The sequence below is a fragment of the Azolla caroliniana genome, unplaced genomic scaffold, assembly GCF_043228905.1.
Source record: "Azolla caroliniana isolate FFs.n. ecotype wild unplaced genomic scaffold, voAzoCaro1.0.p SCAF_4, whole genome shotgun sequence".
NCBI lineage: Eukaryota > Viridiplantae > Streptophyta > Polypodiopsida > Salviniales > Salviniaceae > Azolla > Azolla caroliniana.
Window position 1 is genome coordinate 11,209,604 of NW_028230439.1, and position 14,794 is coordinate 11,224,397.

General features: G+C 38.0%; 1 protein-coding gene across 4 annotated transcripts; it reads right to left on the minus strand.

The window, feature by feature from the left end:
- Window positions 1–470: 470 nt before the first annotated feature.
- On the minus strand, window positions 471–14,165 carry LOC147865082 (P-loop containing nucleoside triphosphate hydrolases superfamily protein). Of its 4 annotated transcripts, none has more exons than XM_087317827.1 (10): window positions 13,958–14,165; window positions 13,809–13,881; window positions 13,439–13,548; window positions 13,182–13,248; window positions 4,856–4,964; window positions 3,608–3,948; window positions 3,399–3,478; window positions 2,934–3,238; window positions 1,686–1,935; window positions 471–935 (listed from the first exon to the last, which is right to left on the minus strand). In XM_087317827.1, exons 3-10 carry the CDS (start codon window positions 13,448–13,450, stop codon window positions 681–683), a joined length of 1,419 nt encoding a protein of 472 aa, XP_087173953.1. In that variant the 5' UTR covers window positions 13,451–13,548; window positions 13,809–13,881; window positions 13,958–14,165; the 3' UTR covers window positions 471–680. The 4 variants fall into 4 exon arrangements, with proteins under 4 accessions (XP_087173953.1, XP_087173952.1, XP_087173950.1 ...); XM_087317826.1 differs by having other exon boundaries at window positions 13,182–13,287; XM_087317824.1 differs by having other exon boundaries at window positions 13,182–13,325.
- Window positions 14,166–14,794: the final 629 nt, after the last annotated feature.

Genomic DNA, 14,794 nt, shown 5'->3' on the forward strand with positions numbered 1-14,794 from the left:
TTCATACTCATTTTTTTGTAAAGTTCTAAAGTGAGGATGATAGAGATGTCTTGATTTTTAAGAAGCATCCCAAAAGTATGAATGTGATACAATGCAAATATCGCAACCATACTTATGTTGGTGGTTCACAATGGATTAGAGTCTACTTATTGGGATTGAGAATGAATCAATATATAATATATGCCATAGTCAATCCAATCCAACTTTGAGATGATTTACCATACACGTTTGATTGAATCATTCTCGAATGTGAATGCACATATGATACGTATGGTTCATTCTATGCCTATAATAGATTTGAGTGACCTTAAGATTTATTTACTTCCAGTTTTTAAAGTTATGAAGCAAACGATATGCCTCTTAAGTAAATTAAGCATTATACTTATTCTAATAATTGTATAATCAACATGCATATGCATAAATTAAGGGTGCAAGGAAAATGGATCTGCCAATAAACTAACCTCTTAATGTAACCAAAAAATCAAAAGTAGCTGACACTCTTGAGTGAATGCATAATTAGCATAACTTTAGTGTATAAGAGAATCACAGAAACTCGTCATGTAAGATAGCTGGAAATCATTCAAATTTGGAATGAATTTTGGCTGAATACTTTGAATTACAAGAGAGAAGAATGTTCCTCGGATGACAAGACTACCTACTATTCTCTATGCATAAATTGATCATTCCAACATAGATGCAGGCTTCATTCTCTTTTGCTTCCTCTTCTTTGTGGCATTTGCTTTTACTTCTCTGCTCCGCTTTTTATTCAATGACTTGGTTAGCAAGGACGGACTATCCCGTAGACCAAAACTTTTTGCCACATGACCCAGATGTAATTTCCTCACCTGGAAAATTGTTTTAAGATCTCCCTTGTAGGTTGTATATGCACGTACATATGACCTGAATGCATCAGCTGCAAGCTCCTTCATACTGGCCTAATTACACATCACACAGAAAATCAGCCTTATTCTTAATAGTCTAAATGGCAGCACAAGAAATTTTATATTATAATTGATATGTTCTCACAAAGAAGCATATAGATTTAAGCTTCACGCATGACATAGATAGAGCTCTAGACACACGACATACTTTTAAATCGTGACTCAGTCTGATGCAGATTGACCACTAGGAAGCTTTTGATCATTTTCAAAATTTCAGTCAGGAATCAACTGCCATCCTAGAATGAATACCGATCTCATGGATAACCCTTTTATACTCAAATTACAGCCTCTCTACCAGGATAAATACTTTGGAAATTCAACCAGCAAGATTATGACACCATATCATTGATATCTTTCCTTCCTACAACTCATTTGAACTTGGCTGTATTGTCATGCAACTCCCAAGTAAACCATCAAAATTATACTGTTTTATCGTTACCATAGTAACTAAACTGTTTAATCATTTTTTTACAATGGATTCTCTAGCAAACCAGATAATTTCTTTCCTTATTAAACATTGCCATTTACATGTGCAATGATAAGCAATATGGTTTGTAGACTCGAAATAATTCATACAGAACTTTACTGAATGCTCACATCCTTAATAAACTGATAAGCATTTTAATTTTCAACTCGTACAGATAGACTGAATCTACTCACATGAGTCACAGCTATTAACAAGCAAATTATAAATTGATGATCACGCTGCACAATAAGATTGTCTGATGTCTATTCCTAGCTTACCTGTCTGCTGACAAAGGCTTCCAAAGCTTTCTGAAACAGCAGCACATTAGGGTGCATCTCTACTGAAAGATTATCACTTTCAAAGCTACCCACTTTCAACCTTGCAAATGTCGTTCTCCAAAAATTTGAAAAAGATAAGTCATCGATTGCAACACTATGTTTCTGTAGCTCAGTTAGATATTCTCTTTCACAAGGCTGCAGAAAGAGTAATGCTTCACCCTTCTTACCGAGACGTGCAGTTCTTCCAACTCTACAGGAAAGAGAGGAAAAATACATTACATTGGATTCTTCAGAAATATTAATTCAAAAATTATATCCAGCAACTACATGCATGTAAGGGGCACTCAATAAAAAACTTTTGACCTAGAGCTACATTGTTCAACTGCTGAACTGCAATTCAATGATGCCCAAACGATCATACATCCTAAAGATATATGACAGGCTGTTTGGGCATGCAAATTGGTTATAGAGAAGAAAGATCAGAACTAACATATAAATCCATTAGTTTAGGATTTACGATACCATGAAGAAAGTTCAGATCCACATTGTTAACCCAGTGATTGAATAGTCGAGAACCAGATATTTACAAGTGATAGCCCTGGATATCAGAAATCTGACGGCAACCCCTTGCCTAGCTATCTTTTGATTCTCTACAAATATAAAATTGTACAAATATCGTTCTTCCACATGGAAAACTCCAGAATGAAGAATTTCTATTGTAGGACCCCTACAAGTTTCCATGCTTAATAGACTGTTAATTTTATAAACTTACCTGAGTTATTTATAAGACCAAGAAGATTTCTACTTGAATATTTTCCTTCCAGACAATAGTCATACGTATATTAATCTCAATTTGGTACCTATCATCATGCAAACACTTGCTATTAAGTGAAAGTTTCCAAACATTGCAGATGGCATTCCCATACAATATGGAGAATTGGCTGCATTTTGCAATGACTTGAGCTGCAAGATGGATATGTCACACGCTCCTACACAATAGCTCAAGAGTACATAAAACAATCATTCTATCACAGTAGGTAACATGCTGCACCAATGACAACTCGGTGAGATGCTTCTTCAGGATCCTTGGTATTTAACAGAACTATTTCCCTTAACTCAAGAAAATAAAGGGAAAACTATATCACAAAATCTAAGTGGCAATGATACGCACTGATATAATAACATGTAAGAGCGACTGATATTTTGGTAGAGAAACAGAAATTTTAAGCACTAAATCCTCCACAGTACCTGTGCACATATTCATTAGGATCACCAGGTGGGTCGTATTGTAAAATATGAGTGACTTTTGGTATATCTAAACCCCTTGCCGCCACATCAGTACACAATAGTAGAGCTGAATCTTCTTTATTAAACTCAAAAAATGTATTTGTTCTTTCTTTCTGAGACATGTTTCCGTGTAAACGTAAACTTTTGCATGCAAGAAATCCTCTCTCCGTTTCTCGTTCTCCACTTGGAGAGAAGGTCCACAAAAAATCATTTAGCAGGGCATAGTGGAAGTCCACAGAATCGCATGTCGATAGAAATACAACTACCTAAAAAAACAAGTTTCATATAAGCCTCATTGAAAAACATAATATCCAGAAAAATGAGCTACCTGTAATAATAATAATAATAATCCCATCACTTCCACTGATTTAGAAATCCTTGACATAAACTAGAACTTTGTATGATATACGAGTTATTGGTTGGTACCTTGTGTCTATGTCTATTGGTCACATCCAAGTACATGCGTAAGATCATCAATAATGTAACCAACCGCAAGTTGCCAGGCACTGAAATTGAATCAAGTTAACGTTAAAATGTCCGAAAAAAAAGTATACTTTATTGACATTTGAAAAATAAGCAAATTGAAAAGCACATCCCCAAAGAAATTTTAAGACATTTGTCTACTGAAACTTTACCTGTCATATATCTCTGTACCAACTGTACAGGCACATTGTACTCGAGAGGAGCTTGAACATCATTATCTCTATTGCCTCCATTATTATGTAGAGAAAACGTTCCTGATTCAGAGGATAAATTGGCACTCTTCTTAGGTAGTTCTGTTAGGCCCACAGTAACTGGATTTCTGAGGCTTAGGGATGCAAGTTCCATCACTCCATCACCCAAGGTCGCAGATAGTAAGAGATGTTGCCGATGCCTTCCTCTATTTCTTGGATGTGTTTTTGGATTGCCAACCGGCTGAGAATCAAGAATTGACAGAATGCTCTTTATATCCTTGCCAAAGCCTAGATCCAGAAGCCTGGAACACCACAGAAATAACTTAAGCCCATTGTATCAAGTTCCCAATTGTCCTCTTATATTGTAATGGAATTATTAGCAGCCACATGGATAAATAACAGACTCAAGAAACACTTCACTTTGACTATCATTTTCTATGATGTGTTTAACGTATCCTATCTTCTTGAGAAAGAACTTCTTTTTTTATCATTGATAATTTAATTAGTATTTAATTCTTGAAATACAAGCTTTAGTGTTGCTTCTATGAGGCAAGCCAAACCTACTCAAACTATATTCAATGGAATGTTCATGAACAAGGGCTGGATATCAAAAAAATATTATGTAAGACCATATGGTATTCCCAAAAACTTATTTAGTCCAAACTAATCTTGAAGTATAGTAGCTACTCATTGAATCAATTTATACTAAAGATTTCGAAAGACTCCATTTAATTCAAAATGCCATCACTTTGACTATCTCTAAATAATCCTATAAAGTGTGATGAGATCGATTGACTAAAGATTTTGAAAAACTTCATTTAACTCAAAATGCCATCACTTTGGTAATGTCTACATAGTCCTACTAAGAATGATGCCCATATAAAATAATCCATTTTCTCATTGGTTAAAAGACTTTGCCCATCATAAACGATAAATTTTTCGTGATCCGTGACTGTTTCTTGGCAGAATGATTTGGCACAAGAATAATTCCTCCTTTTAGAGACCATCCTTAGTTTAAGAATAATATCTCCGACTATCAGTAATGACTCTATATCATTGACCTTTTATCAATCATAGAACATGAATACTTGAAAGATAGTCTGATTATTAAACCTTCTATCCAATATGATAATCAGCATGTTTCACAGATAAATAAGAATATTAAATATGAAAATGGAGCCCATAAAACGCATTGAAACTTAATTAGACCTGTCAGCTTCATCAAATACTATCCATTGCAAATTTGCCCGATCAAAACATGAGGTGTTTTGCAAGTGGTCCAACAATCTCCCAGGAGTAGCAACCAAGACAGTTATACCTGTCATGTTAAAGAAGAACTGTGAATTAGCAGGTATAAGTAAAATGCATATGCATTACGCACAGAGAACTGATAATCATCCTAAACCAATAGACAAAAATAAAAAGAAACCAGATGTATAACAGGATTCTTCAAAAGCAATTCCCTTTCCTTTGTTAAGGACAAAACTGTACATATGCAAACTATCATTGGGCCAAGGAAGATCTGCGTGTCTGTGGAGTTCCACAGAAAATTGATAGGTATCATGCTATAAATGTACAATAACTTCGTCAATTTGGTAGGAGGATGCATATTATGTATGAGTATACCTTCATGGTTCATGTCATACATGAACAATGAAGTAATAAGTTCAATCACGTCAAGTGCACTTAAGTGGTCTTCTTTGAGTGGGTTTACACGTCCAACACATTGTTAGATACATAGGTTTCATGTTTCAAGATTTTGAGTCTGTTTTCTGCTTTATATATGTAAATTAAGAATCATCTATTATTAAGCTTAGATTTGATTAATGGTAAACAGGCATAAATAAATATGTAGTATATCCCAAATTCCCAACCGTTATAAATTGTAACGAAGTAATATGTTCCAAATCATTATTTTGCATCCCTTTTCTATGTTTAGATTTCTATTTGGAAAACTATTCATCTATGATACCCTTTCACTATTCCAGAGGGCTGTTTTTTTTTCATTTTAGGGTTTGTAAACCCTAAACCCTAAACCCTAAACCCATAACCGCAACCCATTGGTTTTGCAAGCTTGCAAACATGACCCTTGTCTACGTTTGACCTAGGAAAAAGTATCATCATCTTTGATTTCTTTGTCATTACTATGGTTTCCTTTTTCTTCATTTTAGGTTTTGCCTCACATTTCACCAAGTCAATCTAAACACTGGTGCATGGTAATGGATTGCAAAGGTTTTGTAGCATCACAAACACAATCTGAGGTTGTAATACTCAAAATGTTTTCAAAAATTTGTCCTGTGAAATTTTCAAGTTTTAAACATGTTACTTTGGTTTTTTCCAAATGCCTATTATTATATTTTTCAACATTTCTCTTTTGCTTTCAGTTTTTAGACAAAAACAAATTGCATGAAAGTTCCTAGCATCTCAGTTACAAGAGCTTTCAGTTTTTAGACAGAAGTGGTTCTCTTTTGTGGCCTCACCACTTCTGGTGTTTCTGTCCTCTACTGTGGCTCCTTCTCTAGCATCAGTTCATAAGTCAACCATTTGCCACCACCTCCTATCAGGTTATGCTCTTGGAAACATTGTTGTAAAATACTTAGCATAAAATACGCATACAATACGTATTCTAAGTATTCTACAAGTATTCTAACTTCTTTTTTTTAATACTTAGAATACGTATTTTATAGATCAAGTACATTAAATACGTAGAATACTTGTAAAATACATTAAATAATTCGTAAGTTTTAAAGTTTTTTTTTTCAAAAAAAATAAAATATTTTTGAAATGATAAATACCTGTTAAATACGTTGAATACGTAGAATACGTAGAAAATTTAGAATACATAGAATACGCCAAATTTTAAAAAACGGCAGTTCTAAAACGTAGAATACGTGTAGAATACTTCAGAGTATTCTAAAACGTAGAATACGTGTAGAATACTTCAGAGTATTCTAAAATGTAGAATACGTGTAGAATACTTCAGAGTATTCTAAAACGTAGAATACGCATTTTTTAACAACTATGCTTGGAAACAGGTGTTTGACATATAGAGATATGTGAGAAAAGCTGTTAATAGCAGCAGCGGAAGACTTAAAACAAAATAGGCACAGCCAAGCTGTGAGAAGGCTGTTAGACAGCAGCAGAAAAAATGGTTGCAAAGAGTAGAGACACAGCCAAGGAATAGAGCTTGTTTTAAGTAGCAAAAAAGAAAATGAAAACTTATACAAAAGAGGCTGGTATAGCCTATTTATACAAAATTGGGGAATGTGGGTGAAATGGCTGTTTGGTAGTTAAGTGACTCTTGTATTACCAAACAGGTACAAAAAACTAGGAATATCTTGGAAAAGGTAGAAGAGAGAAAAGGCATTTAAAGCATTGCAGATTCTAGAGAGAGAAGGCATTTAAAGAGTTGCAGATTCTAGAGAGAAGAATCTGAGAAAAGAGAGAATGTAGTACAAAGATAATAAATATGAAAGAGAGTGCAAGGCTGGAGCTGCCACCCTCCAACACCTCCTCTCAACTCCAGAACGGCAGTTCAACATTGAGTCGATCAAGGAGCTGATCAATGGCTTGCCTTGGAAGTGGCTTAGTAAATAAATCAGCCACATTTTCTTGAGTAGGGCAATATGCCAAGTTGATGACTTGTGATTTCACTAAGTCACGAACAAAATGGTAGTGCACTTCGATGTGTTTTGTTCTACCATGAAATGCTGAGCTATGTGCCAAGGCACGTGCACTTTGGCTGTCGGTGAAAACTGCAATAGGAGAGGCTTGCAAAACACCAATGTGAGAAAACAATTGCATCAACCATAGCAACTCACGGCAAGTATCCAAGTAGGCGCGATATTCAGCTTCCGTCGATGAAGTAGAAACTGAGTTTTGCTTCTTCGATTTCCAAGAAATCAAGCCTGAACCTAACATAAAACAATAGCCAGATGTGGACCTTCTAGAATCAATATCACCTGCCCAATCAGCATCTGAGTAGCCAACAAGCTCAATGCCGCCTCTAAAAGATAGACCATAGTCGAGTGTGTTGGCCAAATACCGAAGAACTCGAATAGCTGCTTGCCAATGACTTTGTCTTGGAGCAGTTGAGAATTGGCTGAGAATACTCACGCTATAGGACAAATCAGGCCTGGTATAAGTTAAGTGAAGAAGGGACCCAATTAATCTCCTATATTTCGTGATATCCTCAAATATGGGAGAATCGTCTTCACGAGATAGCTTTGAGTTTGGATCCATTGGACAGGAGAGTGGCTTGCAATTTGTCATGCTATAGGTCTCAAGGAGCTGCCTGAGATACCTATGTTGGCTGAGAAAGATACCACCATGTGATTGATAGACCTCCATACCTATAAAATAATGGAGAAGTCCTAGATCAGTCATTTCAAAGGTTGTTTTGAGGTCAGCGCGGACCTCCTCGATTTTAGATGCAAGGGACCCTGTAATTAGAAGGTCGTTAACATATAATATGATCAAGCAAAGCAAATTATCTTGGGAAAAAACATAGAGATTGCTGTCAGCATTACAGTTTTGAAACCCAAGAGAAAGAAAGAAGCTATCAATTTTGTCATGCCAAGCTTTGGGAGCTTGCTTTAAGCCATACAAGGCTTTGTGTAACTTGTAGACCATGTTTTTCTGCTCTAAAACCTCGAAACTTGGAGGCTGTTCAACATAAACCTCCTCTTTCAAGTCACCGTTAAGGAAGGCTGACTTGACATCCATTTGAAAAATGGCCCATTTGTTGTGAGCAGCAAGTGCAAGCGCACATCGGATAGATGTGTACCTTGCTGTTGGAGCAAAAGTCTCCTCATAATCCACTCCTTCAACTTGTGAGTAGCCTTTTGCCACTAAACGTGCCTTGTGCTTATCCAAAGTACCATCAGCATGGTATTTGGTCTTGAAAATCCATTTCAATCCAATGACTTGTCGATGTGGAGGCCGTGGGACCAACTCCCATGTATGATTCCGCTCAATGGAATCAAGTTCAACTTCCATTGCTGCTTTCCACTTTGGAAGAACAAGGGCCTCTTTTGCTGTTGTGGGTTCTTTTGATTGCACAACAGTGCACAATAAGGCAAAGTTGCATGAGTGAAGAGGCCGTTGTGACTTACGTGTTCGAGAACCAGATGTATACTCATGAAGTTCAGCATCGGAGAGATGAGAATCACGAATGGTGGCTTGAAGCCACTTGGGAAGTGGTGGAAGCTGGTTTGTAGAGGGAGTGGAAACAAGTGGAGTTGAGGGAGAGGTTTGAATTGTTGGCGAAGTTAGAGATTGAGTAGGAGGAGATGGGGGGCTTGAAGATGAGACATCTTCGTCTAAAATAGGAGATTCCGAAGGAGCTTGGATTTCAACCATGAACTCAGGTAAAATCCTAGAGTCATCCGGCTGAGACTCCACAAAATGAACATCCCTAGATATGACTAGGGACTTTGACTCGAAATCCCATAACCTGTATGCTTTAGATTGTGTGTTGTAACCAAGAAATTTGCATTTCTTGGTTTTGGACTCAAATTTAGTCCTTTTATGATCTGAAATGTGAACATAAGCATCACAACCAAAGACTTTAAAATGAGATACTGAGGGCTTTACACCTGTAAATGCTTCTTCAAGCGTCATTCTAGCAACTGCTTTTGTTGGGCAGCAGTTGATGATGTAGACTGCTGTGTTGACAGCTTCACCCCAAAACGAGAGAGGAAGATCAGATTGAGATAGCATCGTACGAGCCATCTCTTGGACTGTCCGGTTCTTCCTTTCCACAACTCCATTTTGTTGAGGAGTATTGGGTGTAGAAAATTGGCGAGCAATGCCTCGTTGAGAGCAAAAATGGTGGAAAGCTTTGGAGATAAACTCTCCACCATTGTCCGACCTGATCTTTCGAACTTTCTTCGATGTCTCGTTCTCCACGAGAGCTACCCATTCTTGAAATTTTGCGAAGGCTTGGGATTTTTCTACAAGAAAATAAACCCAAACCTTGCGGGAGAAGTCATCAATTATAAGCATGAAGTAGCGTGCACCACCAAGAGTAGTGGTTTTCATGGGACCACAAAGATCCATGTGCACTAACTCCAAGATAGATGTTGCTCGGTGAGTGGCTTCATGAGGGAAAGGCTCTCGATGTTGCTTGCCATGAAGACAAGCAACACATGGGGTATTGGGAGATTTGAAAATAGGAAGACCCTCAACTAGTTGGGAGGAGGAGAGCTTTTGAAGAGAATCATAGTTGAGATGACCAAACCTAGCATGCCACAACGTGGGATCTTCTTGTGCCACCAAGGCATGAGAGCCTTGAAGAAGATGAAGAAGATGAAGAAGATGAGATTTGGAGTTTTCCAAGGGGCTATGGGAGCTTTTTAGGCGATATAAACCCCCTTCTTGTGTGCCACTAGCTACAATTTGTAGGCTGTTGGTGTCAATCACTTCCAAAACTGAGCTATCAAAGTAGACTCCATAACCTTGCTTGGTGATTTTGTAAACCGAAAGTAGGTTGGTAGAGATGCGAGGCACATGTAGCACATCTTGAAGAACGACAGGTTCTTCACTTGAAGAATTGTCAAGAACCACATTACCCACACATGAAGCCTCAATGCTTGAGGCATCTCCTATAGAGATTTGGGAAGAGCTAGGCTTCACATCATGCAAAATGGATTTGTCATAGGTCATGTGTGAAGTGGCACCACTATCTACTAACCACTCATCGATGGTTGAAGTAGTTGGTCCAGCCAAATGTGAAGTATGTTCCTCAATGCCAAGGAAAACTGTTTCTTTGGCTGAGTGGGCCGAGTTGGATTTCGGTGTAGGTTGATTTCTGGTAGAAGAAGAGTTCTTAGCATTGTCCCTTTTCTTTTTCTTAGCATTGTCCCTTTTCTTTTTCCGACAATCTGGCTGAATGTGACCTTTGTAGCCACAATAATGACAAGTGAGCTCCTTGTAAGCTGGGTTGTTTGGCGGTCTTGGATTGGGTTTGTTGTAGGAGTTACCATTTTGCTTCCACTTGCCTTTACTTGTCGCATGTAGAAGCGTCTCATTGGAAGTTTGAGCACTTTTCTTCCTTGTTGCCCTATCTTGTAGCATACCAAGAAATGTATTCATGTCAGGTGTGTTGGGAAGAAGAGAAATGGTGTCACAAAAGGCTGAGAATGACTCAGGCAACTTTATCATTAGACGATGCACAAACTCAACTTCAGTGGACTTGCTTCCCAAAGAAACTAGTTCCTTTTGGAGAGTGACAAATTCCGTTATTTGATCCATGATGTTGGGAGTGTCATGAATCTTGAGATTTGCTAGTTGGCTTTCAATAGCTATCATTTGAGCATGATTAGCTCGATGATACCTCCTTTTGATGGCTGTCCATAGTTCATTGGCTGTCTCGTCATCTTTATCTTGCAATTGACGAGCGATGCTCGGTTTAATATTAAACATGAGGAAAGCATGAGCACGAGAATCCTTATCTAGCCACGCTTCAATCTCAGCGTTAGATGAGCCAGCAACTGATTTGGTTGAAGAGGATGAAGTTACTGGTGGTTTCTTGTCACTACCATTGACTACATTCCATAAACGATGGTATTGTAGCAAGGTCTTTATTTGTAGCTCCCAATCCAAGTAATTGTTCCCATCCAAGATGGATTCTTTGGGGAGTTGGGGAATGGTTGATGAAACAATGGTGGCATGTGAGGCCATGGATATCCTCCTCTTGAGCTACAGCTGGACAATTTACAGCAGTTGTAAGTAGATACTCAGGGTCTTTCTACTTCTCCCTAGATGCTAGGTGAGGCTCAGATAAGGGGAAAAGAAAACAGAAGAGCCTCCTCTGTAGGGTTGGGAGGGAGGGATAAAAGAAGATAGGTCTGTGTGCTCTTTGGCAAAAAAAAAAAATCAGGCTATATGGAGACCTCACTGCTCTGATACCATGTGAGAAAAGCTGTTAATAGCAGCAGCGGAAGACTTAAAACAAAATAGGCACAGCCAAGCTGTGAGAAGGCTGTTAGACAGCAGCAGAAAAAATGGTTGCAAAGAGTAGAGACACAGCCAAGGAATAGAGCTTGTTTTAAGTAGCAAAAAAGAAAATGAAAACTTATACAAAAGAGGCTGGTATAGCCTATTTATACAAAATTGGGGAATGTGGGTGAAATGGCTGTTTGGTAGTTAAGTGACTCTTGTATTACCAAACAGGTACAAAAAACTAGGAATATCTTGGAAAAGGTAGAAGAGAGAAAAGGCATTTAAAGCATTGCAGATTCTAGAGAGAGAAGGCATTTAAAGAGTTGCAGATTCTAGAGAGAGAAGAATCTGAGAAAAGAGAGAATGTAGTACAAAGATAATAAATATGAAAGAGAGTGCAAGGCTGGAGCTGCCACCCTCCAACAAGATATTGACGCTACAAAGAGTATATAGATACACTACAAAAGTCGAGAATATGTCAAATCATAGATTACCACATCTTGCTTGGAATGTTGAATGTAAACTACAAAAGAATCACAAGAGAAAAATTCTCTCATCTGGTTGGATAGTTGACATTGAAAAATGGTTTATAAGATGGGACGTGCAAGATCTCTTAGAGCTTTCAGGTGATGCTATGAAATATGAAGTTATTGAGGAAAGATTAATGGAAGCACTAAGGAAGAAAGTGGTAAGATGCTAAAAGGACAAAATTAGAATATTACATTGCAAACATCAATCCTGAATGTTGGGTTCTATATAAGGCAAGAAGGCCCATTGACCATATTCAACCTTCATTGCTTACATGAGTATTAACTCTCATGGAGCCCTAACACTCCTTCACACTCAATCACACAGCCTAGGTATTGTAGTTGCATTATGGAATCAAAAACAGGCAAATATAGAGGCATGTATGGTTTGCAAGGAAGGGCTAGTAGAGGAGGAGTATCACTTGCTTTTTACATGTTTTGCATATAGTTGTACTTCATGAAAGCTATAATGATATATTGAATGACTTAAGTGTCACGCTAAAGATAACACCTAGACGGTTGAGCTCATGTGTGTATGCCTTATTCACACATCAAGACTTTGTGATTTGAAGTATGAATATCCCTTCTTAGGAAGGAGACACACATTAAGAAAACTTTTGTCCTTAGGTGCCATGGGTCAACATTGGCCTCTCTATGGATGCGAAAAAAATCTATATACCTATCTTATGGAAAAAAATCTCTCCATGTAATGCCCTATTCTCTGTTGTCTAAGAATGATGAGTCCTTGCATTAATCTTAAAAGATGCAAAATTACGTAATAATTGAACTTTGAATCAAGCTTTATTTTGTTACTGATAAAAATGCCTATATTAAACACGGTCATCATGGCATTTCTCAACTGAATTTGATTCAATTGCTAAGCTGAAAAAAAGTACACATATAACCTCCTTGTTTCAAGCATTACAAATGCCCCTATATTAAGCACTACAGATTACATCAATGAAGTTGAAACTGAAGTTTGGTGAATGCTGCTTACAACATTGAAGATTCGCTCACATAATAGAGATCACACTTAACAATATTGGGAAAGAGGAATAGATTACCTTTGCGTAGGCGTGCCTTTTCCTTAGTTCGATTCTCTCCACCCATAACATAGCCCGGGACTAACCACTGGAAACGGTGCACAAGTTGTTTCATTACTTCATAAACCTGTAGGCAAAGTTCCCGTGTGGGAACGAGCACAAGGGCTGCTTCCAGGTCCATTAAGTCTTATTGTGTTTCTGGCACAGAGGCCATAACAAACGAACATAGCATATGCTTTTCACAGATAAACCATAGCGTGAACAATCAGCATACCTACCAAATGTACCATCAGAACGAGAAATCGTCTTCATATTTGCTTGCAATTTATGGATGATCGGTGCAAGGTAAACAACAGTTTTACCTGTTCCAGTCTCAGCTTTCACCAATCTGAATGCTCAAAATGTTAAAGGACTATTAATGAACCAAAAGGAGAAACTTGCAAACACAAACCTCACATACTCAAACAATATGACAACAATTCCACAACAAAATATGATGACTTAAAAAGAAGACATCTTGTAAATACAAAAAGGATTTCAACAATTCTCCACATTAAAAATTCATGATCAGATCCCTCTTGCAATCAAACAAGTCACACATAAGAAGAACGTGGCTACAGCATCAAATCATAGAAATGGATAGGATACATATCCCTTTCAGAGAGGATAAACGGTATAGCAGCTTGCTGTATACGAGTAGGTGCAGAGAATCCCATACGTTCTGTGAAACATATAAAAGGAAATGAGAAATTTGAGAGAGACAGAGACAAAGGAAGATGAAGAAGATAAAGACATACCTTGCATATGATCGGAAAGTATGTCGCAAAGTCCTAAGTCGCGGAACGTACAGGAAACGAAAGGATTCGCTGGTTCTGAGGGAGTTAACGAGGATTCCATCTCGCCATCGTCGTCTGCTTCTTTATGGGAGTTGTCAGACCGCGCTCTCTTCCGGCTTTTCATGGTCCCAGAAGAAGAAGAAGAAGAAGAAATGCGTTCGATATGTAAATGAAAGAAACATAAAACCCCACGCCATAAATCCTTTTTTGGGGGGAGGGGAGGGGTAACACATCCGATGAGTCGAGGGGTTCTGTGAATGGTGAGGGCCTTTCCTTTCTCCACGGGTAGAGAAGGCAAGGCGCCCATGACTCAGGGTAAGAGTCATGGGCTTCTAATCTAAGTCTTCTTGATGGATGGAGAAGAAAGCCATGACTCAAGGTGTGAGTCTTCGACTTGTGGCATGTGTACCATTGCCAATGTGCATACAGGGAATGGAATCCCTCTAGTTCATTCAATAACCCAATGTACTCAAGTACCTATGTGAGCAATGGAATTCCCCTGTAAAGATAAATATGCGGAAGCTGTAACAGATCACAACCGGGTTAGCCGGATAGAAACAGAGAACACAGAGAAACAATGGAGATACACAGAGTAGGTGAGAGAGAGAGAGAGAGAGAGCAAGACAATAAACCTCTATTTCAAAAAACTCTGTAAACTCTATACATACAAGTGTGCGTCATTGCATGTTTTATACAAGTCCTTAAAAGGACTGACCGAAGTACTGACAAGTACTTCAATGCTCATAATTGAGCTCTGACACTAACTCCTAAAAATATGCCTATCTACTAGGCTAGGAT